Raw genomic sequence first — 24888 nt, 5'->3', positions numbered from 1 at the left:
AATATATTTTATTTTTTTACTTATTATTTGTGAGCTAGGCACTTGGGACTTAGGAGTATATAGGGAGGAAGGGCAATGGTACTTCTACCCCAAAACTCTTCACTTGGTAATACTCGAACACAAAACCTCTATAATCTAAGGTATAAAGGAAACAACACTTTAAGTACGAAAACAAATAGTATCAAAGAAAAATAATAATTAATGTTTCTCTAATTAAGGAAATAAATCGTAAAAATCTTGTTATATACGGTATAAAATCATCTATTTTGTATGCCATGATTTCATTCTCTTTATCAACAATTGGATATTTGGATCATTTACACTATAGTAAACCTGGTCCATGCTATGGACCAGGGTATTATAGTCTTTGCGTTGTTGCGTGCGAGAAGGTAACTGCCACGTGCTTTCCTAATTATATATATGTTTTTTTTTTTTTTTCCTTTTTCCCGGCTTTTGAACTTCTCACTCAACTTCTCTCTCTAAACTGCTTTCGAACTTCTCTCTGAATTTCTCTCTCCATTTCAAATTTAATTTAGTGATTATTTTCATCCATTTACATCAAATTACTCTTCCGATCTTCTTTTTTCTAAAAAATGGTGAAGAAAGCGGCACCGAAGAATCCGGCAGCGAAGAAACCGGCAGCGAAGAAACTTGAATTCGACAATTCCGTTGCTGAAATGGCGGTTGAAGCTCCTCGAAGGCGAGGAAGAAGGCCAAATGCTGTTTCTGATGAAATTCCTGGTAATTCGAACTTATTTTTTGTTTGATTTTGAATTATTGAAATGTTTGTGGTTTTTGCTGAAATTAGGTTTAGTGTTTCATGCAGTTACTGTTTCAAAGATATAGTTACCTTTTATTTGCTGTTTCTGAAGAAATTCCTGTTAATTCGAACTTATTTTTTGTTTGATTTTGAATTATTGAAATGTTTGTGGTTTTTGCTAAAATTAGGTTTAGTGTTTCATGCAGTTAATGTTTCAAAGATATAGTTACCTTTTATTTGCTGTTTCTGAAGAAATTTCAAGTAATTCGAACTTATTTTTTGTTTGATTTTGAATTATTGAAATGTTTGTGGTTTTTGTTTGAAGTTACTGTTTCAAAGATATAGTTACTTTTTATTTTATGTTACGAAGTTTTTAAGTGTTTTTATTAGTGACTGGTTTGTTCGTAGTTTTTTAGAGTAATTATATTTTTAAAAGGTTACTATATTTCTAAAACAGTAACTATGTTTTTAAAATAGTTACTGTCTTTTTAGAAAGTAAATTAACTTTAAAATAGTAATTATGTGTTATAATTAGTTACTATCTTTTTTAGAAAGTAAATATAACTTTAAAACAGTAAATATGTGTTATAAATAGTTACTGTGTTTTCAGAAAGTAAATAAACTTTAAAATAGGAACTATGTGTTATAAATAGTTACTATCGTTTTTAGAAAGTAAATATAACTTTAAAACAGTAACTATGTGTTATAAATAGTTACTATCTTTCTTAAATGTTATTATAAAATTAAACAGTTACTATGTCTAATAAATAGTTACTATCTGATTTAAATGGATACTCTATGTTTATGTATTTATTATATTATTTGAAAGGTTACTATATGATTTTATTGGTTACTATGTGATTGTAATGGTTACTATATAGTAATATTTTGTTTTATAATTGTTTTGTTTCAGTTGCTAAGGAATCTGTGTCTATAAAGAAGAACAAAAAGGCTGGCAGTCCGAAATCAAAAGCAATTGAGCTTGTATCTGAAAAAGAACCAATTGAAGAAGAACAACCTAATCAACTAGTTTTACAAAATTCTTCTCTGGTTGACGTTCCACAGCTTGAATCTCATCAACTTCATTCACAAGTTTTGAAAGAAGTTGGCGCTGATGGCCTGCCTATCGTGTAAGTGTTAGTTTAATTTAGTTAATTGTTCTAAATAGTTACTATATGTTCAAAATAGTTACTATATTGTTCTAAGAGTTACTATATTTTTTAAATAGTAACTATATTTTATAAAAAGTTACTATATGATTCCAAAGGTTACTATATGTTGTAAACAGTTACTATATGATTCCAAAGGTTACTACATGTTTTAAATAGTTACTATATGATTCCAAAGGTTACTATATGTTTTAAATAGTTACTATATGTTTTTAAATATGTTCTAAATAGGTTCTATGTGTACTATGTTTACAATAGTTACTATATGATTCCAAAGGTTACTATATGTTTTAAACAGTTACTATATGTTCTAAATAGGTTCTATGTGTACTATGTTTACAATATTGACTATATCAAAGGTTACTATTTGTTCTAAATAGTTACTTTATGTTTTAAACAGTTACTATATCTTCTAAATAATTATTATATGTTATAAATAGGTTCTATGTGTACTATGTGTAGTATAGTTACTATATTATTTGAAAGGTTACTATATGTTTTAAACAGTTACTATATTTTCTAAATAGTTATTATATGTTTCTAATAGTTACTACATGTTTTAAACAGTTACTATGTGTTCTAAATAGTTACTATATGATATATAAAGCTGACTTACTTTCATTATTCATTTTTTTCAGGTTTAATTTTGATACACAATGTTCAGGAGGATCATTGTGTAAATTAATTAAAGACTTCTCTCCTGATCAAAAGGCAGCTGTTCAAGAGATAGGGTTTGGAGGATTGTTAGGCCTTCAATTAAGTCGAAAAAACACTCAGATGATGTACTGGTGCATCAAGTGCTTTGATGGTGTGAGTTCTCTGTTTACAATCAGTGATTCCAAGCAATTTGAAATCACTGATTATGATGTGTACGATTTGTTTATGCTCCCCCTTTCTGAGCTGGAGGTTGAAGGGGTTAAACGTGGGCGCAATTCCACTAATCCTGATTTTGATTTGGAGATCAAGTGGAGAAAAGAGTTCGGTTTTGAAGAGGTCAATGCTCAAATTCCTATAAGGTTGCTTGAGGACAAGATTAAATTGTTGACAGATGGTGGTGATCTGTTTAAACAATTATTTGTTTTTGTTGCTTTCTCTACATTTTTTACTCCAACAGCCAATAGGACTGTAGATTTGAGATTGGCTAAGGCTTTGGAAGATCCTAAAATGATTTCCAAATACAATTGGTGTAAATACGTTCTTGACGTATTATGTGAGGAAACAGTGAAATTTAAAAATTGTTTATTGAAAGGAAAAGATCAAAAGACATTTGGAGGCTGTGTTGTGTTTTTGCAACTTGTGTATTTTCAGAGGATTAAGTTTAGGAATTCCAGTGGTATTCCTGATCAATTACCTCTTATTCAGCATTGGACATCGAAGATGGTAACCGATCGGATTCATGCTGAAAATGCCAATATGAGTGCATTATATGGCTCTGGTATATTGGAGAAGGAGAAGTATCCAATTTCCAAAAAGTTTGTTTTTGTTGATGGTCAAATAGATTTGACCCAAATCAAATATATTTCGAAAGAAAATGAAGCTGGCAGCAGTGGGGGAAGAGCTGAATAGCCCTATGTTGGGCGTCGAATTCCAAGTCGGCGTCCTAGGATTCTTCAGTTTGAAATCCCTAATTCTCATCCTACAGATGAAGAAATTTTCTCTAAAGCCACTGATGTAAGTTTACTTTATTATTGATATATTTGTCAATATATAGTATGGTTATTTTTTATATGCTATAGTTATCTTTTATACACTATTGTTATCATTATCTTTGGTTTAGTAAATGTAGGTATATATAGTTATCTTTTATATTCTATAGTTATCTTTTATATTCTATAGTTATCTTTCATACACTATGTTACCATTACTTTGTTTTAATAAATAGTAACTATATGTTTTAAACAGTTACTATATGGTATAAATAGTGTTTTAGGTACTATAGTTATCTTGTGTATACTATAGATATCTTTTATATACTATAGTTACCTTTTATTTACTATAGTTATCTTTTATTTTCTATAGTTATCTTTTATATTCTATAGTTACTTTTCATATACTATAGTTAACTTTTATACAGTTATCTTTATATACTATAGATACCTTTTCTTATAATATTTTTTGTATTTTTAGTTAAATTTTCATATTATGTTCCATATTTAAATTTATGTATTTTGTTATTAGGATTTTCATGGTCAGTGGTTGTTGATGAAGAGAGATCTGGATGTAGTTTCAGCCATCCATGCTGAAGAGCTGTTCAAATTAAAGGCTTCAATGCCTTCGCAGAACCATGGCGATGATATTTTGGAAAATTCCACTTATCAAAAGATGGTTGATGAGTTGGTGGAGATTCATCAGTTGGTGAAGAATCTACCAAATGGTTGGGATGACATTTTTGGTTCAAGTAACAATCCAGTTGTTACTGCTGCCCCTCAACCTTCTGCCGTTGTTCCAACTGAGCCTGCAGTTGTTACAGTTGCTGTTGTTGATGCAACAACATCTACCGAAGCAATTATTCGAGAAGTTGATCCTGACACTCAAATAAATGCAGTTCTTGATTCTTTGAAAAGCAAAGCTAAAGAAATTACGGAGGATGATGATGAAGAAATAGAAGAATATGAGCGCGTGTGGGCTGCATTTCAAAAATGCATCATTAACATCCATGCTGTATCAAGAGTGAATGTCAGTGTCTATGGCATAGAGGAAAATGTGATACTTATGTCTCCGTTTATGATAGCATTTGAAGATTTAATGAGGCATCTTCCAGCATTTGTTCAAGAAGTTGTGGACTTTGCTGCTCTGACTGATGGAGAGGGTATTTTGACTGAGTAAGTAGAAGTTTTCTCATTTAATAATTTATAGTTACCTTTCAAATAATATAGTTACCATTCATATATTATAGTTACCTTTCATATAAAATAGATACCTTTCATATATTATAGTTACCTTTCATATAATGTAGTTACCTTTCATATAATGTAGTTACCTTTCATATAATATAGTTACCTTTCATTATTTATAGTAACCCTTCATATAATATAGTTACCTTTCATATAATATAGTTACTCTTTTCTTAAAAGTGAAGTTGTTGCCCTAACTTTATAGTAACCTTTCATATAATATAGTTACTATTTGTATACTATAGTATCCTTTTGTTTACTATATTTACCTTTTATATTCTATTGTTACCTTTTATTTATTATAGTAACCTTTATAATTCTTCTGACTTATTTATTGTTTCTTTTTTATGTTTTTCAGTGATAAAGTTATAGAATACAATCATTTTATTGCGGTAGGAAGAGATGACATGTGGACCCTTCCTTCCACATTTGATATTCTTTTGATTCATATTGAAGCTTGGGCTTTTTTATTGAATGAAAATGAAAGAAATCCTGCCGGTTCTCCTCAGAAGCTGTTTTTAGGTGGCACATATTGTGTAAGTTATATTTTTAATAATATAAAATGTTAATTATTTTAAATTTTTTTGGCCTTTGTTTAATTTTTCTTTTAATATTGATTTGCAGAAATATGTTGCTGATTTGATTGAGAAACCAGGCAATGAAAAAATCTTGTCTGAATTGTGTGTTTGTCTTAATTATGGTGTGAAAGATGTAAATGGAGTTCAATCGTTGAAAGATTGTAATATGGTATGATTTATATTTTCTTTATATAACCATATTATCTTTTTTTTTTGTCTCCTTTCTTGTAGTTGTAATCTGTTGTTTTTCTTTTTTATATAGATTTTTGCTCCTGTTCTGATTGAAGACCCGAAGCATTATTACCTGTTTGTCATTAGTATGAAAGACAAAAGTGTCAATTTCTTTGATAATATGCTTCTGGAACCAAAAGAGATGGAACAAAGGAAGAAAGCTTATTCTGTCTTGGTAAGTTTTTTTATAGTTACCTTTTTTGTTGTTATAGTTACTCTATAAATGTTATAGTTACCTTTATATTAGTCTTTCTTTTTTAGAGGAACTATATTTTTGACAAGGTTACTATTTGTTTAAAACAGTAACTATGTTTTTAAAATAGTTACTATCTTTATAAAATAGTTACTATATGATTCCAAAGGTTACTATATGTTGGTAATGGTTACTATATGATTTTAATGGTTCCTATATGATTCTAATAGTTACTATATGATTTTAATAGTTACTATATGATTTTAATAGTTAATATATGATTTAAATGGTTACTATATGATTTTAATAGTTACTATATGATTTTTAACCCACTGGTAATAGTTATTATATGATTTTAATAGTTACTATATGATTTTAATTCTTACTATATGTTGGTAATAGTTACTATATGATTTTAATAGTTACTATATGATTTTAATTCTTACTATATGTTGGTAATAGTTACTATATGATTTCAAAGGTTACTATATGTTGATAATACTTACTATATGTTATGTACAGTGTTCTTCATTGGAAAAACTACTGAAAAATATGGATAACATTCATCATGAAGATATTAAAAGCTTCAAATTTATCCCGGTCGGTGGTAATTGGAAGCGAGGTGCTTATGACAAAGACTGTTGTGTCTATTTGATGATGTTTATGATGGTTTTTCATGGTGTTGAAACGGTACAAGATGGTGTTGGGATTTTTGACTTTGATCCCTTGGCAGATGTAAGTTTTTGTGTTAAAAATAATTAATGTTATTCATATTTTCTTTTCATTCTTTATAGTTATTGTTTTGTTATCATAGTTACTGTTTTTATTCTAATAGTTACTGTTTAAATATTTGCAGGAAGATTTCAGGAAGTTTCTCAGGGCTTGTATTTGTGGCACCATTGTGTTGTCAGATTTGAATTGTTACAGAGATGAATATCTGAAACGAATGGTTGCATTCAGGAAATACAGGAAACAAGATGTTTTGGATGCCCTAATTAAACAAAGGGAAGAGTTGACGCAGAAATACATGAATGATGCTTCAAAAATTGAAATTGTTGCAAGAAATATTTCAGCAAGGAAATCCAAACATGTTGAAACAGAAGATGAAGCTGAGACAGATGTCAATGTTGAAGGGAAAGGACGTGGCAAAGGCGGGAGACGCACCCGAGGAGGCAGACGCGGGAAGGCACGTGGACGAGGTGCTTCACGTGGTTAATAATTATTGCTGAAAAAACAATTTAATTTTTTGTGTTTGTATGTAGTCAGATTACTACTTAGAATGTACAATTAATTCTAAGTTTGATATAGTTACTCTCAATGATTTTTAATTGTTTGATATATGAGAGTAATTATAACTTTTGCAGTATTTGTGTCATATTGTTCAATTTACTTATTTTAAATATAGTTTCTATTTGAATGAAATAGTTACCTTTCTTCAAATATAGTTACTCTTATAAATTTGTAAGTCATATGATTGCATAACCAAAGTTACTATATTATCAAAATAGTAACTATATTTTATATAGAGTTACTATATGTAAAGAAGGGTGACCACTAAATGTGAAGAGTTGGTATATATAAAAAGTGAATAATTTTGTGTATAAATTCAAATAGTTACTATCTTACAGATATAGTTATCTTTAATAAGATACAATTACTCTCTTTTTTATGGTATTTTATTATTTGAGTAACATATAGTTACTATAAGTCATTTTGATTGCATAAAAAACGTTACTATATTTTTTTAGAATAGTAACTATATTGTTCTAAGAGTTACTATATTTTTTAAATAGTAACTATATTTTATAAAAAGTTACTATATTGTCAAAATAGTAAGTATATTTTATAAAGAGTTTCTATATTATCAGAATAGTAACTATATTTTATTAAGAGTTACTATATTGTCAAAATAGTAACTATATTTTATAAAGAGTTACTATATTTTCAGAATAGTAACTATATTGTATTAAGAGATACTATATTGTCAAAATAGTAACTATTTTATAACGAGTTACTATAAATAAACATTGTGTGTTTATAAAGAGTTACTATACTGAATGTATAGTAACTATGTATTGTAAAGGAGAACTATAGTATAAACACTCAATAAATTTGTTTAAAAATTTTGAAGTAACTGTATATGATAATAAAACAAGAACATCACTAAAATAGTTGTTCTTTAGGTGTAAATAATTGAATATTGGGTGTCTTGGATCCAAATTCTTTGTGTTTCTTTTTTTCTTTCTTTGATGGCTGCTTGTAATTGTCATATTGACCCTTTATTCTCTTCTTACTCTTTCCTTTAGTATTAGCACGATCAGGATCAAGCACAATTGTTATTTCAGAATTAGTTGATTCCCCGTCTTGTGTTTCTCGTTGTGCTTCAGCTTTAGCCTTTTCTTGTTCTGCTATCTTTGCAACTTCTTCTTTTGCCTTCCTTTCTTCTTCCTTTTTTATGATTTCATCAACTGCTTTATTATCCATTTTAAACTTCTCCTCGATAAATTTTCTGGCCTTTGCTATCTTATGCCCTTTCAAAATTAAGTTATAGTATTTGTGGTATAGAGTTTAAGTGTTAAGTAAAATATCAACTGTAATTGTAACTATATGAAAATGAACTAATGGATATTGAATCAATTACCTTCTGATCATATGTAATCTCCAACCAGTAAAATTGTTGATTTCACCTTTCTCCCTTTTTATTGTATCAACCCTTTCCCATATCTGTTTCTTTGCATATCTATTCCATCTTGTTGTTATGTAACGATCTGGAATTGTATTGATTGAATGTAAATGCAATATTCTTAAACAATGGAAGCACAACCATCCAGATTCTTCAAAGTTTTTGCATGTGCAAGTGACGGTTGAATCTTCCATTTTGTATTGAACTTCTTGCCTTGATCCTGTTAGATTATTTACATATAATGTAATATTATTCAAAAGAACATCTACTCTAAATATTAAATAAAGATTTATAGTTTTTTTACCTGTTATTCCTTCTATCCACACTTCAAAAAACACTGTTCTTCCTACACTTCCCTTGAACATTGTACTACTTGCCACAGAAAGCTTGAACTCTTCTTCAAAATCACGGAAAAGTGTTATCGTGTATACATTTGCTGCCTGTTTTAATATAGCACTCATACTTAGCTCTGAAGTTGGTATTCCCCTTGTACAGTCAAAGTCGTCTTTTTCTTCGGTTTTTCTCCATCGATTTATTGTAGCTTGAAAAATACTATAGAACTCTGTTAATGTTGTACTTTTATTTGCTTTAAAACCAACAACATGGTTTGTACTTTCACTTCTTTGTGAAGAAAGTATACCGGCAGAAAAAAAATCTTTACTTAAAGCTGTACACCATTTTTCTTTAAACCATACAATCTGTTGAACCACTCATCTTTTTCTAGCTTAAAAGTGTTGATCATAGATTTCCAAGTTTCTTCAAAATCATTTGGTGTTATACACCCACTTAAACACTTGTAGAATGCGTTTTTGAAGTTTTTATCAGACTTCAATAAACCAAACCTACTGTTTGCATTTTTACTCAAGTGCCACAAGCATAACCTGTCTCTTGAAGAAGGAAAAACCTGAAAAACAATAATGAATATATATAGTTCCACAAAATAGTAACTATATTTTATAAAGAGTTACTATATTTTATAAAGAATTACTATATTGTCAAAATATTAACTATATTTTAATAAGAGTTTCTATATTTTCAAAATAGTAACTATATTTTATAAATAGTTACTATATTGTCAAAATAGTAACTATACTTTATAAAGTGTTACTATAATTTCAGAATAGTAACTATATTAAATTAAGAGTTACTATATTGTCAAAATAGTAACTATATTTTATAAAGAGATACTATATTGTCAAAATAGTAACTATATTTTATAAAGAGTTACTATATTGTTAAAATAGTAACTATATTTTATAAAGAGTTACTATATTGTCAAAATAGTAACTATAATATATGAAGAGGTACCTGTTCTATTCCAGCAGCAATAGCTGCATCTTGATCAGTGAAAATTGATATAGGGTGCTTGCCTCCCATAGCCTTCAGAAAAGTTTCAAACACCCAAACGAAAGATTATGTGGTTTCATCCCCAATGAAAGCACAAGCAAACATTGTGTTTTTCCAATGGTTATTGATACCAACAAATGGAGCACATATGAGATTGTACTTATTGGTTCTGAATGTAGTATAAAAAACTAGAACATCTCCATATATTTTGTAATCTTCTCTCATCATAAAATCCCTCCAAAATAGGCACTCAATTTTTCCTTCAGCATTGAGTCTTACTCTGAAAAAGAACTCGGGATCTATTGATTGTATGTCATACAGTTTGTTCACTAGTGTTTGTGAATCCTTGCCATCAATTTGCTTCATTTTTAACTTGTAGCAGTAGTTTAGATGATCAATCATCGTATGACCTACATAGTCGTCTCCGCCAGTTTCTGTTGATATATACCTATAAGACTCCATTGGTCTTAGACCACATTCTGACATTGCCTCAATAGCTTCTTTTTTAGGTTCTGTCATTTGTCGTTCCGATCGGTGGAGATAATTACTTATTTCTCTTGTCAATGGGTGATTATGTACCACTACATGCTTTTCTATTTCAAAATCTCCATTTTCATTCTTCTTTGCAAATATTTGAGCTTCACATTTTGTTCTTGTTATCATAACCCTCTTTCTCCTTTCTTTCTTTTTTGCATCTGATTGATCATCTTCATTTTTGAGTTCTTTGTTTTTAGGAGGGTCTCTTATTCCAGCAGCAGAGCAGTAGAAGTATTTTCCATTAACAATTGTGGTTCCTTATTTATATCTATTTTCCCCTTTTCGTACACTAAAACCAATAATAGCAGCATGTTTGCAATATAGATCATAAATCTCATCGGTTGTTTTCCTTGCTTCTCCAATTAAACTGCCATCTAATTCTTTATCAATGTTTTCTTCCTGCTCATTATTTGGATTTTCAAAGATGTTGTGGTTTGTATCAATTGAATGTATTATTGAACCTGTACAAATACAAATATAGTTATCATTAAATGTGATAGTTACTCTTAATATTTATATAGTTACTCTTTATATGTTATAGTTACTATATAATTAACATAGTTACTTAAGATCTATTGATTGTTATAGTTACTCTACAGTTCATATAGTTACTCTTTATTTGTTATAGTTACTCTATATTTAACATACTTACTTAGGATCTATTGATTGTTATAGTTACTCTACAGTTAATATAGTTATTCTTTATATGTTATAGTTACTATAAGTTAAATATAGTTTATTGCTTATATAGATTATTTCGTTATGTGAAGTTACTCTATAATTAATATAGTTACCTTTCATAAATAATAGTTACTTTATTATAAATATAGTTATCATTATATGTGATAGTTACTCTTCATTTTATACAGTTACTGTTTATATATTATAGTTACTCACAGTTAATATAACTCCTTTTTATATGTGATAGTTACTCTACAGTATATAGTTCTTCTTTATATGTGATAGTTACTCTTCATTTTATATAGTTACTTTTTATATGTTATAGTTACTCTATATTTAACATTGTTACTTAAGATCTATTGATTGTTATAGTTACTCTACAGTTCATATAGTTACTCTTTACATGTTATAGTTACTCTATATTTAACATACTTACTTAGGATCTATTGATTGTTATAGTTACTCTACAGTTAATATAGTTATTCTTTATATGTTATAGTTACTATAAATTAAATGTAGTTATTTCTTATTTATATTATTTCGTTATGTGAAGTTACTCTATAATTAATATAGTTGCCATTCATAAATTATAGTTACTTTATTTTAAATATAGTTATCATTATATGTGATAGTTACTCTTTATTTTATATAGTTACTGTTTATATATTATAGTTACTCACAATTAATATAACTCCTGTTTATATGTGATAGTTACTCTACAGTATATAGTTCTTCTTTATATGTGATAGTTACTCTTCATTTTATATAGTTAGTCTCTATAGTTTATAGTTACTCTACAGTTACTATAAGTCCTGTCTATATGAGATAGTTACTCTACATTAAACATAGTTTCTCTTTGTATGTTATAGTTACTCTGCGTTAAATATAATTCCTCTTCCTATGTTAGTTACACTACTGCAATTATAATATGTTAACTATATCAATATAATAGTTACTATATATATATTAAAAGATACTATATCATACCTTCTTCAATACATTGATTTGCAACCATAACTTGCTGAGATGTGCCTTCATCTTCATCTTCAACATCATATACTTCTCTATGATTCTCTAAGTTTTCTAAAATAATAATAATTACTCAATGAGTATGAAAGTTACTATAATTTTCTCCGTAGTTAGTTATTAGGATTCGAATATTACCGTCATAATTATACAATTTTTCTTCTATTGCGCGATTTAAATCGATATTCAAATCGATTAAATCGTCCTCCATTGTTGAAGCTCGAAGAGAGAGAAGCTGTTGGAGGAGAGAGAAGCTGCTGTAGGAGAGAGAAGCTGCTGCTGGAGGAGAGAGATTTCAATTTTAGGGTTTCGCGCATTCTGTTATTTTGGAACACGTGATTTCAAACGGTTCAGCGCTGCAAATTACCTAATTACCCTGGTCCATGGTAACCTTAATGGTGGACCGGGTCCATGCAAGCGGAATTGTATTTAGATCATTTGTTAGCTAAATTGATTATTAAATTGATTTTTTATGTATCAACTTTTTCCTGATGTACTAATATACTATAGAATTCATTCTTACTACTTCTTACATATATTTTCAAGTGAGTCACAATTACTGCTCATAGACTTTATCACTTCATATTCGGGTCAACTTGGGCTCGATTTGAATCAGTTTTGAAAAAGAACGGGTGTGCACCCGGTTTAATTTTATTTAGGTCGAGTTTGGTTTGGCTTTAGGTCAGATTCTTGTACAATTTTAACCGATTTACTACAGGCACGGATCATGCTTATTGCTTAATAGTATGCTATCTAAGTAAGAGGAGAGTGACGTTTCATGTGGCCTGACAATTAATTGCCAACCGGTCTTTTACAGGAATTTGTATATTTTTTACTTAACCTAATTAAAACTTATTTAATCTAGCTAATCCATAAGTTTATATCAATATGATCTTCTCCGGATAAAATTATATTCACCAAGTTGATAAATACATTGAAATTAATCTGAAACTAATTTAATGATTGATTGTCACGGTAATTGTGTATCGAATAATTCGATTTAGGTTTAGCACCTAGAAAGAGCTATGTTGAATTCCGTTCGGATTGATTCAGTCGGGTCTATAATAGTGTGGGTCAAATCGGCTCAGTGTTTTATCGGGTGAGATCAATTGGAGTTGTTATCACGTTCATCGAGTGAGTGCCATTAACTAGTTGGATGTATATTCCAATCTCGGTATAAGAAATATCATATGTTATATTTCTCGGCTCGTTGGGAATCAGATTCGGATCTTTAGTTGGAGGGTTAAAGAGGATGTTAGGTTAATTACTCGGGCATACTAGAGTCACATTACAATTGTGTTCAATGAGTTTCTCTAGTTAGGTCACTTTTAACGGCGCTACCAAATATTAGTAATGCCAATCAAGGTTATAAAATCGAGATTCTACTTTGAATCGGAAATGACTCTTAGAATTGAATCGTAAAATAGAGTAAAATTGTAAGATTCTATGAACAAGTATACTCAAGATTTTATTCTCAATTTTAATTGAAAGTGCTTATGTGATAGGAGAAAAACATAATAATTGAAATATATAGTTGTTTTACTAGCTAAATAAACAATATATATCTATTAATAACTTTCCTAGCGTGATTCAAATTTACGAGGTTTTCGTTAGTCAAGAAAAAACTGTAGAATCGTAAATCGAATCGTAATACCATATTTAAATCGTAAAATCTTACGATTCTACGATATAAATCACGCTTACACAATACTAAAGAAAATAAAAATTTCACTAATTATAACATAACAAATTCAAATTCAAAAAAATCAACCTTTTAATTAACTAGGACATTTTTGAAGGCCACATTTTCCAGGGAGAGCCAATAAAAGGGTCTTATCCATACCATACGAAGGCATAAGAGGATCCCTAACATAAGCACAAAGACACTTCTCATCGATTTGTTTAATGGTCTCACAACATTTTGGGGCTGGAGCAGGTGGATTGGGCTGGACCACTGATGGCATGCAAGGTATAAATGAACTTATGGGCATCCTACATATGTCCAACTCCCCATGGGCCTCTTGCATTAGCCCACTAACCACCACTATTACTGTGCTAATTACAACCATTAAGTTAACAACTTTCTTTCCAATCATCTCCATTTTGTTTTGCCTCCCTAAACTTTAGTTTTTTTGTGTTAGTTTTTGTAAATGAACTTTTGTTTGGAAAATGTCTCATCTTTAAACTCTATTTATACTCTCTACTCTCTAGTATTTGCTAAATTAGGTAATTTTACATTTTTGAATTCTTAGGCGGAAATGAACTGTAAAATATTAGACTTTTTTCATTCTTAGAAGGAAATAAATAGTAAAATCTTGGAATTTGTTTTTGTGGAAGGAAATAAATCGTAAAATCTTGTATTATATGGTATAAAATGAATACCTGATGTATATGTTATTTGAAAATTTTACACTTTTGCATTCTTAGAAGGGAAGTGAGTCGTAAAATACTAGACTTTTTGCATTCTTAAAATGAAATAAACCGTACAATTTTGAAAACTTTGCATTCTTGAAAGGAAAAAATCGTAATATCTGGTATTATATGGTACTAGTACTCTATGAACGAGATGCTAGCTTGCCGATATTACTCTATAATTAAATTTACTAAAATTTTAAAATTACATTTTTAGATGATTTAATTTATATAACGTACGGTATATATTTTGAGAAAATTTTGGTCAAACTTTCTAATGTTTTGTCTAATTTTACTAACTTAAAATCATTGACAAAAAGATAATACATCTAGGATTCCAAAATTTGGAAAATCTAAGTCAACCTTTTGATTTATTTATCTAACATATATTCTAACCTTCTTAAAAACGAATAAAAGAAAGAAAGAAAATACAATTTAAAATCAATTACAAAGATATGGGAATGTAATTTGGCGCTAAAATGTCAAGTTTGAGAAATTCTTAATCGAACTTTTTTATAGGTTGTTAACCTTCCTAATATATAATCAATTACAAATATTTTTTCCTTCAAAATTAAATTAATTACAAAGTTATATGGAGTATGTATTACCAAGTTATTCAAATAATCTCTATTCACGAATTCAAATAATTTAGTAAAAACGACTAAATCTCTTTGTTAATTTAGTAACAAAATCAAATAATCACCTAAGATTATTTTGTGGTTTAACAAATTAATATCAAACTAGATTAGATCCCGTGCACGCACGGATTTTGACATATTTTTTTTCACAAATTATTTAACTGAACATCTCCCAAACTACTGCATAGTTATAACAATTTTAACATACTCGTTTAAATTTATTCATCTAATATGCATATTTAAAATGTTAATATGGTACTTTGACAAAAATATTGAGTGATATATTTTCCATTAACAATATAGCGATGGGACTAAAATATTACCAATTTAGAATAATTATTATTACGTCATATCTATTATTGCCATAATTTATAAACTAAATTTTGTTTCCATACTAAATATTTTATAAAAAAAGGTAGATAATAAAAATAAAATAAAACAGATACATTTATTTGGGAAAGTGGTTTTTGGCAGGATAAAATCGCACTAGGAATTGACACGTGTCATTCCTGGTGTCTCTAGGAATGACACGTGTCAATTTCTGGTGCGATTTTTTCCCGCCAAAAACCACTTTCCCAAATAAGGGTATCTGTTTTGTTTTATTTTTATTCTCTACATTTTTTAATAAACAATTTATATATGGAAACAAAATTTAGTTTATAAATTATGGCAATTATAGATATGACGTAATAATAATGATTCTAAATTGATAATATTTTAGTCAAATCGCTATATTAATAATGGAAAATACATCACTCAATATTCTTGTCAAAGTACCATATTAACATTTTAAATATGCATGTTAGATGAATACATTTAAACGAGTATGTTAAAATTGTTATAACTATGCAGTAGTTTGGGAGATATCCAGTTAAATATTTTGTGAAAAAAAATGATCAAAATCTGTGCGTGCACGGGATCTAATCTAGTACCTTTTAATATCTTTCTTGAGAAAGAGTACAAAGAAGGTGGATCAGTTTAGAGATGATCATAGGTCGGCCGAGCCGAGCCGAGTCGAGCCGATTCGAAGCGAGATGAATTAAAATTGGGTTGATTTTATGGGTTATTCACGGGTTGGGTCAGTATATCTTAAAATGTGATACAAAGTACTACGGAAGTACGGAGTAGTATTTTGTATTAGTATATATACGATGTATATATTATTTTAGGGAAAGAGCGAGCTAGTATTTTAAGGTAAGACAAAGTGTCCATAAGCAGTATATAGGGAGCAACATCTTGGGGACAATGATTTTCCTAAACTTGTTCAAAAGGAACTAGCTCCGCAAGGTGATGGCTAATGAATAATAACATTGTCATGCCTTTTAACATGAGACCAAGCAACATAATTAAAATAAGTGCAAAAAGAGAGGATATCATCCAACACGGTATTAAGGTCCGAGTAATACGTAGCATCCTTCGATAGATCGATTAACGACCACTTGACAATCTGATTCCAACACCACATGCTCTAGCCCATATCTACACTTAAGCCCGACCGCCATTGCTAATGCTTTAGCTTGGGCTATCTCCAAAGGCCAATAGGCCTTAGCCCTTCGTGTTACCACAAAACGGACCAATCCATCCTTCTACAGCCAAGGATGCATCGACATTAATTTCCACATTCCAGCCGGGGGTGGACGCCAAACATTACAGCTTGAGCGTACCTTAGGCGGTTTGGCATTGTAAATACCGGTTGTGTACATACCTTGTTCATCGAATAGCTGCTTCACCCGTTCGACCAACACTGCATTGAAGGTTGCCTAGCATGCAAAGTTAAAATACCTTCAAGTTCCTCTCATTCAATATACACCATGCTAGGAAGGCACCATTTTGTATATTTCTTGCATTGAGAGATTTCCATCTTACACGGATAAGTAAACTATATTACTACACCATGGTGCTTCTTAATAATGAGAATAGTGGAACACCATGTGATATTAACATACTCGTGTGTGATTTACAAATTATAAATAATAACAAAAAACAAGCAAACAAGCAAACCAAGAATCAAAACGAAGACAAGGAAAATTACCGTGGGAACCCGAGTGCTGGGGAAAGTACCTACCAATCCACTTTGAAGAACATGATGATGATGATGACCAACAACAAAGATTTGGAACCTTTTATCAAACATGAAAGTTCCCCTCCAACTTCCTTTCACTTAACGCTAAGTGTATGAAATTACATTAGGCTACGTCTTTGCTCCATTTCTCTCACATCCATCTAATTAGTATGGCATACAATAACTGTATTTAGTGCATGCTAGGGTAACCATTGCAATCCTATGGTCATAAACAAGCCACTTTGGAGAACGACCTAGGAATATAACATAGATTTAGTCGCACATAAATGTGCACCTGGGGGCAGGGGTACGAGTTTTTCTGAGGAGTAACTGCTAGGGCGCAGGCTGACTAAGCACCCGCGGGCATTGGCACTACTTCATAAAGTGCTCCTCCAGGTTCCTCTCTTACTCGTGGCCTCCCTTTTGCCTTCTCTTGTTTGTTTACCTTAAACCATCTCCACACACGTCAAACCCCAACAATATACCACATGAAGACCGGGTTCAAGTGTGAGATCGACACACTCCAATATAACTCATAAACCCTTTGAGATGCATCATCTCTACATAAATTTCTCAATTTCTAAACTCCCGAAATTAGTTTATGCATAAGAGGTAACACACTCACAACAGTCACCATCATCTCCTTCACCTCCATTTCGTTTCTACTAGCTTCTCTACATAAATCTAAACATCCTCCTAACTCAGAGGTCAGTTTATCCAAGAGGCAACAACAACACAATTGAACACAAGTTTCCTACACACCTAGGAAACGACACTTCACTTCCTGTACACCAAGGAAGTAACACTACTCCTCTCGAGCAAGAAACCCCACTTCTTCTCCACCAAAGAAGTAAAACACTAATCACCAAAGAAAAAAATTCAACTACTTCTTCTTCACCAAAGAAGTAAAACACTAATCACCTAAGGTAAAGGACTTTCTTATTAATTTCTGAGCGCTCAACCATGCTCCCTCCCGAACAAAACACCCTTTACCCCATATAGGATTTCCGACACAACACAACCGTGTATCGGCTTCACCTTGTGCGCTCTTTGATCAATATCTTGTTAGGTTATGATACATATGAAAATTCATAAATCATGCGGAAAAACCATTTAGCCAGGAATACATATTATTTACACATAATCATATAGCATAGTTTAGATGCATACTCTTTGTTAGCGTGCCTTCCCTAGCTGCGCCCGAACCGAACAAGAACAAGTCTTTAGGACTCCAAGTGTCGTCCCTCCGTAGATAGTCCACAGCACGTCCGGATCCGCCTTAAGATTGACCAACTAGAATCGCCCTTAAGGTACTAATAATTTTCGGCACTTTTAGGCAAGGAATGTGTCTGAATTTTTCTCTCAAAAACTCACTTTGAATACTTGAAAACTTGTTGTAAATTGTGAACCCAGGCCACATATTTATAGGGGTATGGAAAGAGAATTGGAATCCTATTAGGATACGAATTAATTAAATTAGAATCATAATGAAACTCTTATTTAATTAATTTATCAAATAGAATTAGGAATTTAATCATTAAACGAATCCTGTACGTTTTAGGTTTCGTATGTGAACACAAACACCCACGCACGCACATCAGCCCACGAGGGGCGCCATGCGCGCGCGCACAACCCGAGCATCGCAGCCCACGACTGCCGCAGCCTTGGGCGCGCGCTGGGCCTGCCTTGCGGTGGGCCTGGCGCAGCCTTGGGCTGGCGTGTTGTGGCGCGCGTTTCCTTTGCTGGACGTGGGCCTGGCTTCGTGCTGGGCCTTCGTCTAGCAAGCTCGTCCGATGCTAATTCGTACGACGCGCTTCCGATTAATTTTCCGATTCCGGAATTCATTTCCGATACGAACAATATTTAACATTTCCGATTCCGGAATTAATTTCCGTTTCGAACAAATATTTAATATTTCCGTTTCCGGAATTATTTTCCGATTCCGATAATATTTCCGATTCAGACAATATTTCCGTTTCCGGCAATATTTCCGATTCCGGCAATATTTCCATTTCCAATAATATTTTCCGATACGTACCATGTTTCCGTTTCCGGTAACATCTACGACTTGGATAATATTTATATTTCCGATACGATTCATATTTCCGTTTCCGGCAATATCATCGTTTCCGGAGTATTCATTTCTTGCCTGTGACGATCTCAGCTCCCACTGAAACCAAGATCCGTCGATTCCGAATATCCATAGATGGAGTATTTAATGCCATTAAATACTTGATCCGTTTACGTACTATTTGTGTGACCCTACGGGTTCAGTCAAGAGTAAGCTGTGGATTAATATCATTAATTCCACTTGAACTGAAGCGGCCTCTAGCTAGGCATTCAGCTCACTTGATCTCACTGAATTATTAACTTGTTAATTAATACTGAACCGCATTTATTAGACTTAACATTGAATGCATACTTGGACCAAGGGCATTATTTCCTTCACTCTCCCACTTGTCCTTAGGGACAAGTGTGCATTTCCTAATTCCTTTGTCGCTCGATGCTTGCTCTTGAACATAAGGTAAGAGTTGTCATCCTTATTATATCCAGAGGTGTTCCTCGGTTTCAGAGTTCAACTGATCAAATAAACAGATAATCATAGCCTATGATTCATCCGAGCACGACCATGCATTTCACAGTTTCTAGCTCTCCGAGTGGCCTTGTACAACTTTTAAGCATCTCATCCCGATTTGTGGGAGGACAATCCCAATCTTGCGATCTTGAGATTAGACTCCGTTTGATAGGTGATTACCTGAGCGTTGCCTTTATAGCCTCCTTTTACGGTGCGACGGTTGGTCAACGTCAAAGCAACCAGTTCTCAAACAAGTAATCTCAAATCACTCAGGTATTGAGGATTTAGTGTCTAATAATTTTAATGAAATTTACTTATGACAGATTTTCATCTCTTACAGTAAAGTTTCATAGGTCTTGTCCGATACTAGTCTTCCCAAAGTAAGTATCTATGCAAATGATTATGACATTGCCATGTCCACATAGTTCAAGAAACAGAACTACTAGTCATCTTGCATTCTAATCGTCTAACGTTTTCTATGCGTCCAATTTTATAGAAAACTCCGACTAGGGACCATTTTCAACCTTTGACATTCAAGTTCACTTGATAGACATTTCTTAGTCACAGGACTGGTCCTGACAGTCTATCTTGAATATATCGTCAAATTGAAGGGACTCATCATTTAATAAACCACAAATTAAATGGAAAAATGAATTCTCTTCATTTATTGTGAATGATTAACCAATAATGTTTTACAAAGATTTAAACTCTAAAACTTTAAAACATTAAACAGAGACATCAAAGCCATTCTCCAATATGCTTGATTCCCATAGCTGCAGTGTGCGAGTTGTGCTTCGCCTGCGGCAGAGGTTTAGTCAATGGATCTGATATGTTGTCATCAGTTCTAATTTTGCTTATCTCGACTTCTTTTCTTTCAACGAACTCTCGTAGAAGGTGAAATCTACGAAGTACATGCTTGACTCTCTGGTGGTGTCTAGGCTCCTTTGCCTGTGCAATAGCTCCGTTATTATCGCAATACAGGGCTATTGGTCCTTTAATGGAGGGGACTACACCAAGTTCACCTATGAACTTCCTTAGCCATATAGCTTCCTTTGCTGCTTCATGTGCAGCAATGTACTCCGCTTCAGTTGTAGAATCCGCAATGGTGCTTTGCTTAGTACATTTCCAGCTTACTGCTCCTCCGTTGAGGCAGAAGACAAACCCAGACTGTGATCTGAAATCATCTTTGTCAGTTTGGAAACTTGCGTCCGTATAGCCTTTAACAATTAATTCATCATCTCCACCATAGACCAGGAAGTCATCTTTGTGCCTTTTCAGGTACTTCAGAATATTCTTGGCAGCAGTCCAATGCGCCTCTCCTGGGTCTGACTGGTATCTGCTCGTAGCACTGAGTGCGTACGCAACATCCGGGCGTGTACATATCATAGCATACATTATTGAACCAATCAATGATGCATATGGAATCCCATTCATTCGTCTACGCTCATCAAGTGTTTTTGGGCACTGAGTCTTGCTTAGAGTCATTCCATGAGACATGGGTAGGTAGCCTCGCTTGGAGTCCGCCATCTTGAACCTATCAAGCACCTTATTGATATAAGTGCTTTGACTAAGTCCGATCATCCTTTTAGATCTATCTCTGTAAATCTTGATGCCCAGTATGTACTGTGCTTCTCCTAGATCTTTCATCGAAAAACATTTCCCAAGCCAAATCTTGACAGAGTTCAACATAGGAATGTCATTTCCGATAAGTAATATGTCGTCGACATATAATACTAGGAAAGCAATTTTGCTCCCACTGACCTTCTTGTATACACAAGATTCGTCTGCGTTCTTGATGAAACCAAAGTCACTGACTGCTTCATCAAAACGTATATTCCAGCTCCTGGATGCCTGCTTCAATCCGTAGATTGACTTCTTTAGCTTACATACCTTTTTAGCATTCTTTGGATCCTCAAAACCTTCAGGCTGTGTCATAAACACAGTTTCTGTTAAAATGCCGTTTAAGATAGCAGTTTTGACATCCATCTGCCATATTTCGTAATCGTAATATGCAGCGATTGCTAACATTATCCGAATAGACTTTAGCATTGCAACTGGTGAAAAGGTTTCATCGTAGTCCACACCGTGGACTTGCCTGTAACCTTTTGCAACCAATCTAGCTTTGAAAACTTCAAGTTTCCCATCCTTGTCCTTTTTCAGTTTGAAAACCCATTTGCTTCCAATGGCTTGGTAGCCATCTGGCAAATCGACGAAATCCCATACTTGGTTTTCAGACATGGAGTCTAATTCAGATTGCATGGCTTCTTGCCATTGCTTGGAGCTAGGGCTCGTCATAGCTTGTTTGTAAGTCGCAGGTTCATCACTTTCAAGTAATAGAACGTTATAGCTCTCGTTCGTCAAAATACCTAAGTACCTTTCCGGTTGAGATCTATATCTTTGCGATCTACGCGGGGTAACATTTCTAGTTTGACCATGATTCTCACCAGATTCTTCTAAAGATCTCTGAGTTTCATCCTGAATGTCATCTTGAGCATTCTCTAGAGTTTGTTGTTCGACTCGAATTTCTTCGAGGTCTACTTTTCTCCCACTTGTCATTTTGGAAATGTGATCTCTCTCCAAAAAGACACCATCTCGAGCAACAAACACCTTGTTCTCAGATGTATTGTAGAAGTAATACCCCTTTGTTTCCTTTGGATAGCCCACAAGGATACATTTGTCAGATTTTGGATGAAGTTTGTCTGAAATTAATCGTTTGACGTATACTTCACATCCCCAAATCTTAAGAAAAGACACATTTGGAGGCTTTCCAAACCATAATTCGTATGGAGTCTTTTCGACAGCTTTAGACGGAGCTCTATTTATAGTGAGTGCAGCTGTATTTAGTGCATGTCCCCAAAATTCTAATGGAAGTTTGGCCTGACCCATCATTGACCTGACCATGTCTAGCAAGGTTCTGTTCCTCCGTTCCGACACACCGTTCCATTGTGGTGTTCCTGGAGGAGTCAATTCTGATAGAATTCCACATTCTTTCAGATGGTCATCAAATTCATAGCTCAGATATTCACCGCCTCTATCAGACCGCAGTGCCTTAATCTTCTTGCCTAATTGATTCTCTACTTCACTCTGAAATTCCTTGAATTTGTCAAAGGATTCAGACTTATGCTTCATTAGGTAGACATAACCATATCTACTGAAGTCATCAGTGAAAGTGATAAAGTAGCTGAAACCACCTCTAGCACTTGTACTCATTGGTCCACATACATCTGTATGGATTAAACCCAATAGTTCATTTGCTCTTTCTCCAACTTTAGAGAAAGGTTGCTTTGTCATTTTGCCAAGTAAACATGATCCGCATTTACCATAATCCTCTAAGTCAAATGGTTCTAGAATTCCTTCCTTTTGAAGTCTTTCTAAGCGTTTCAAGTTTATATGGCCTAATCGACAATGCCACAGATAGGTGAGATCTGAATCATCCTTTTTGGCCTTTTTGGTATTTATGTTATATACTTGTTTGTCGTGATCTAATAAATAAAGTCCATTGACTAATCTAGCAGATCCATAAAACATCTCTTTAAAATAAAACGAACAACTATTGTCTTTTATTAAAAGGAAAATCCCTTAGCACCATGCCCTTGCTCATTGCATTCGTGCCGCATGGGCGACGAGCTCCCTTGCTCGTCGTCGCATGCCCGCACTATACAACACCCCTTAAGGGTAACCCGTAGCGTCCATTGCTTTGTGCGTGCAAGTTATATGAACGAATCGCATAAAATTTAAAAATTTATATTTAAAATTAATGACAAATTAATAAATAATATTAATTTCATAATTTTAGGGCGAAAATCGAAAATTTATTATTCAATTGATTTCCGATTAACATGGATTCAAGTCTAGGTCATAAAAATTTAAAATTTATCATAAATTTACAATTTTTATGGTGGTTTTTAATCATAGGTGTCTAATTAAATTATAATTAACTATGAAAATCAAATTAATTCTAAATTATTCTAATTTTCAACAAATTAATCATAATTACAAATTAAATTGCATAATTAACAAGGCTAGGCATTCAAACTTGTTAAACATATACAGTAGGTCAATCAAAAATTCAAGATTTATCAACAGGAATCGCAAATATTTAATTTAACATCTTAAATTTACGAAATTTTGCATTCGAAAAACTAAAACCTCCGAAAAGTCATAGTTAGGCTTCGAATTTGAGAATTCTGGGTTCGGCCGAAAAATGTTATGTTTTGTCAAAATTTAGAATGCCTTTTACATGCGGAATTGACACAAAAATCACTCGATTTGGATGAGTAACGAAGAAACTGCCGAAAAACTGCGTACGTATAATTAAATAAACGCAATTTGCAATTAATTAACAATTACGAAAATTAATCACCCCTTTTAATTCTTGCAAATTTGTAATATTTAACCATGTTCATGCAATTTAGATTATGAAAATAATAAGAGGCTCGTGATACCACTGTTAGGTTATGATACATATGACAATTCATAAATCATGCGGAAAAACCATTTAGCCAGGAATACATATTATTTACACATAATCATATAGCATAGTTTAGATGCATACTCTTTGTTGCGTGCCTTCCCTAGCTGCGCCCGAACCGAACAAGAACAAGTCTTTAGGACTCCAAGTGTCGTCCCTCCGTAGATAGTCCACAGCACGTCCGGATCCGCCTTAAGATTGACCAACTAGAATCGCCCTTAAGGTACTAATAATTTTCGGCACTTTTAGGCAAGGAATGTGTCTGAATTTTTCTCTCAAAAACTCACTTTGAATACTTGAAAACTTGTTGTAAATGGTGAACCCAGGCCACATATTTATAGGGGTATGGAAAGAGAATTGGAATCCTATTAGGATACGAATTAATTAAATTAGAATCATAATGAAACTCTTATTTAATTAATTTATCAAATAGAATTAGGAATTTAATCATTAAACGAATCCTGTACGTTTTAGGTTTCGTATGTGAACACAAACACCCACGCACGCATAGCAGCCCACGAGGGGCGCCATGCGCGCGCGCGCACAGCCCGAGCATCGCAGCCCACGACTGCCGCAGCCTTGGGCGCGCGCTGGGCCTGCCTTGCGGTGGGCCTGGCGCAGCCTTGGGCTA

At 32.6% G+C, this 24888-nt stretch overlaps 4 protein-coding genes across 4 annotated transcripts; 1 reads left to right on the top strand and 3 right to left on the bottom strand.

Annotated features, from left to right (window-relative positions):
• Positions 1–593: 593 nt before the first annotated feature.
• On the top strand, positions 594–3495 carry LOC130469740 (uncharacterized). The gene is made up of 3 exons (XM_056839195.1): positions 594–741; positions 1674–1890; positions 2568–3495. The coding sequence occupies exons 1-3, from the start codon at positions 594–596 to the stop codon at positions 3493–3495; spliced, it is 1293 nt and encodes a 430-aa protein (XP_056695173.1).
• Positions 3496–8462: 4967 nt separating this feature from the next.
• On the bottom strand, positions 8463–9406 carry LOC130469739 (protein FAR1-RELATED SEQUENCE 9-like). Its single transcript, XM_056839194.1, has 2 exons — positions 8813–9406; positions 8463–8728 (listed from the first exon to the last, which is right to left on the bottom strand). Exons 1-2 carry the CDS (start codon positions 8967–8969, stop codon positions 8463–8465), a joined length of 423 nt encoding a protein of 140 aa, XP_056695172.1. The 5' UTR covers positions 8970–9406.
• Positions 9407–10647: 1241 nt separating this feature from the next.
• Positions 10648–12433, bottom strand: LOC110783526 (uncharacterized). Its single transcript, XM_056838066.1, has 3 exons — positions 12238–12433; positions 12061–12156; positions 10648–10853 (listed from the first exon to the last, which is right to left on the bottom strand). The coding sequence occupies exons 1-3, from the start codon at positions 12308–12310 to the stop codon at positions 10651–10653; spliced, it is 372 nt and encodes a 123-aa protein (XP_056694044.1). The 5' UTR covers positions 12311–12433; the 3' UTR covers positions 10648–10650.
• Positions 12434–13877: 1444 nt separating this feature from the next.
• Positions 13878–14201, bottom strand: LOC130469738 (putative lipid-transfer protein DIR1). The gene has a single exon (XM_056839193.1). It carries the CDS (start codon positions 14199–14201, stop codon positions 13878–13880), a length of 324 nt encoding a protein of 107 aa, XP_056695171.1.
• Between the last annotated feature and the right edge of the window lie 10687 nt (positions 14202–24888).

This window comes from Spinacia oleracea, chromosome 3 (assembly GCF_020520425.1).
Source record: "Spinacia oleracea cultivar Varoflay chromosome 3, BTI_SOV_V1, whole genome shotgun sequence".
Lineage (NCBI taxonomy): Eukaryota > Viridiplantae > Streptophyta > Magnoliopsida > Caryophyllales > Amaranthaceae > Spinacia > Spinacia oleracea.
Note: the sequence above shows the minus strand (reverse complement) of the source record. Positions and strands in the feature narration are given on the sequence as shown.

Excerpts from the sequence above, each read along its gene's own strand:
- LOC130469740 (XM_056839195.1), top strand. The coding sequence starts at position 594 with ATGGTGAAGAAAGCGGCACCGAAGAATCCGGCAGCGAAGAAACCGGCA. Across the intron at positions 742-1,673 it reads TGTTTCTGATGAAATTCCTG|TTGCTAAGGAATCTGTGTCT; the intron begins GTAATTCGAACT and ends GTTTTGTTTCAG. Across the intron at positions 1,891-2,567 it reads GCTGATGGCCTGCCTATCGT|GTTTAATTTTGATACACAAT; the intron begins GTAAGTGTTAGT and ends CATTTTTTTCAG.
- LOC130469739 (XM_056839194.1), bottom strand. The coding sequence starts at position 8,969 with ATGAGTGCTATATTAAAACAGGCAGCAAATGTATACACGATAACACTT. Across the intron at positions 8,729-8,812 it reads GTGGATAGAAGGAATAACAG|GATCAAGGCAAGAAGTTCAA; the intron begins GTAAAAAAACTA and ends ATAATCTAACAG.
- LOC110783526 (XM_056838066.1), bottom strand. The coding sequence starts at position 12,310 with ATGGAGGACGATTTAATCGATTTGAATATCGATTTAAATCGCGCAATA. Across the intron at positions 12,157-12,237 it reads AAAATTGTATAATTATGACG|AAAACTTAGAGAATCATAGA; the intron begins GTAATATTCGAA and ends TTATTATTTTAG. Across the intron at positions 10,854-12,060 it reads AAATCAATGTATTGAAGAAG|GTTCAATAATACATTCAATT; the intron begins GTATGATATAGT and ends GTATTTGTACAG.
- LOC130469738 (XM_056839193.1), bottom strand. The coding sequence starts at position 14,201 with ATGGAGATGATTGGAAAGAAAGTTGTTAACTTAATGGTTGTAATTAGC.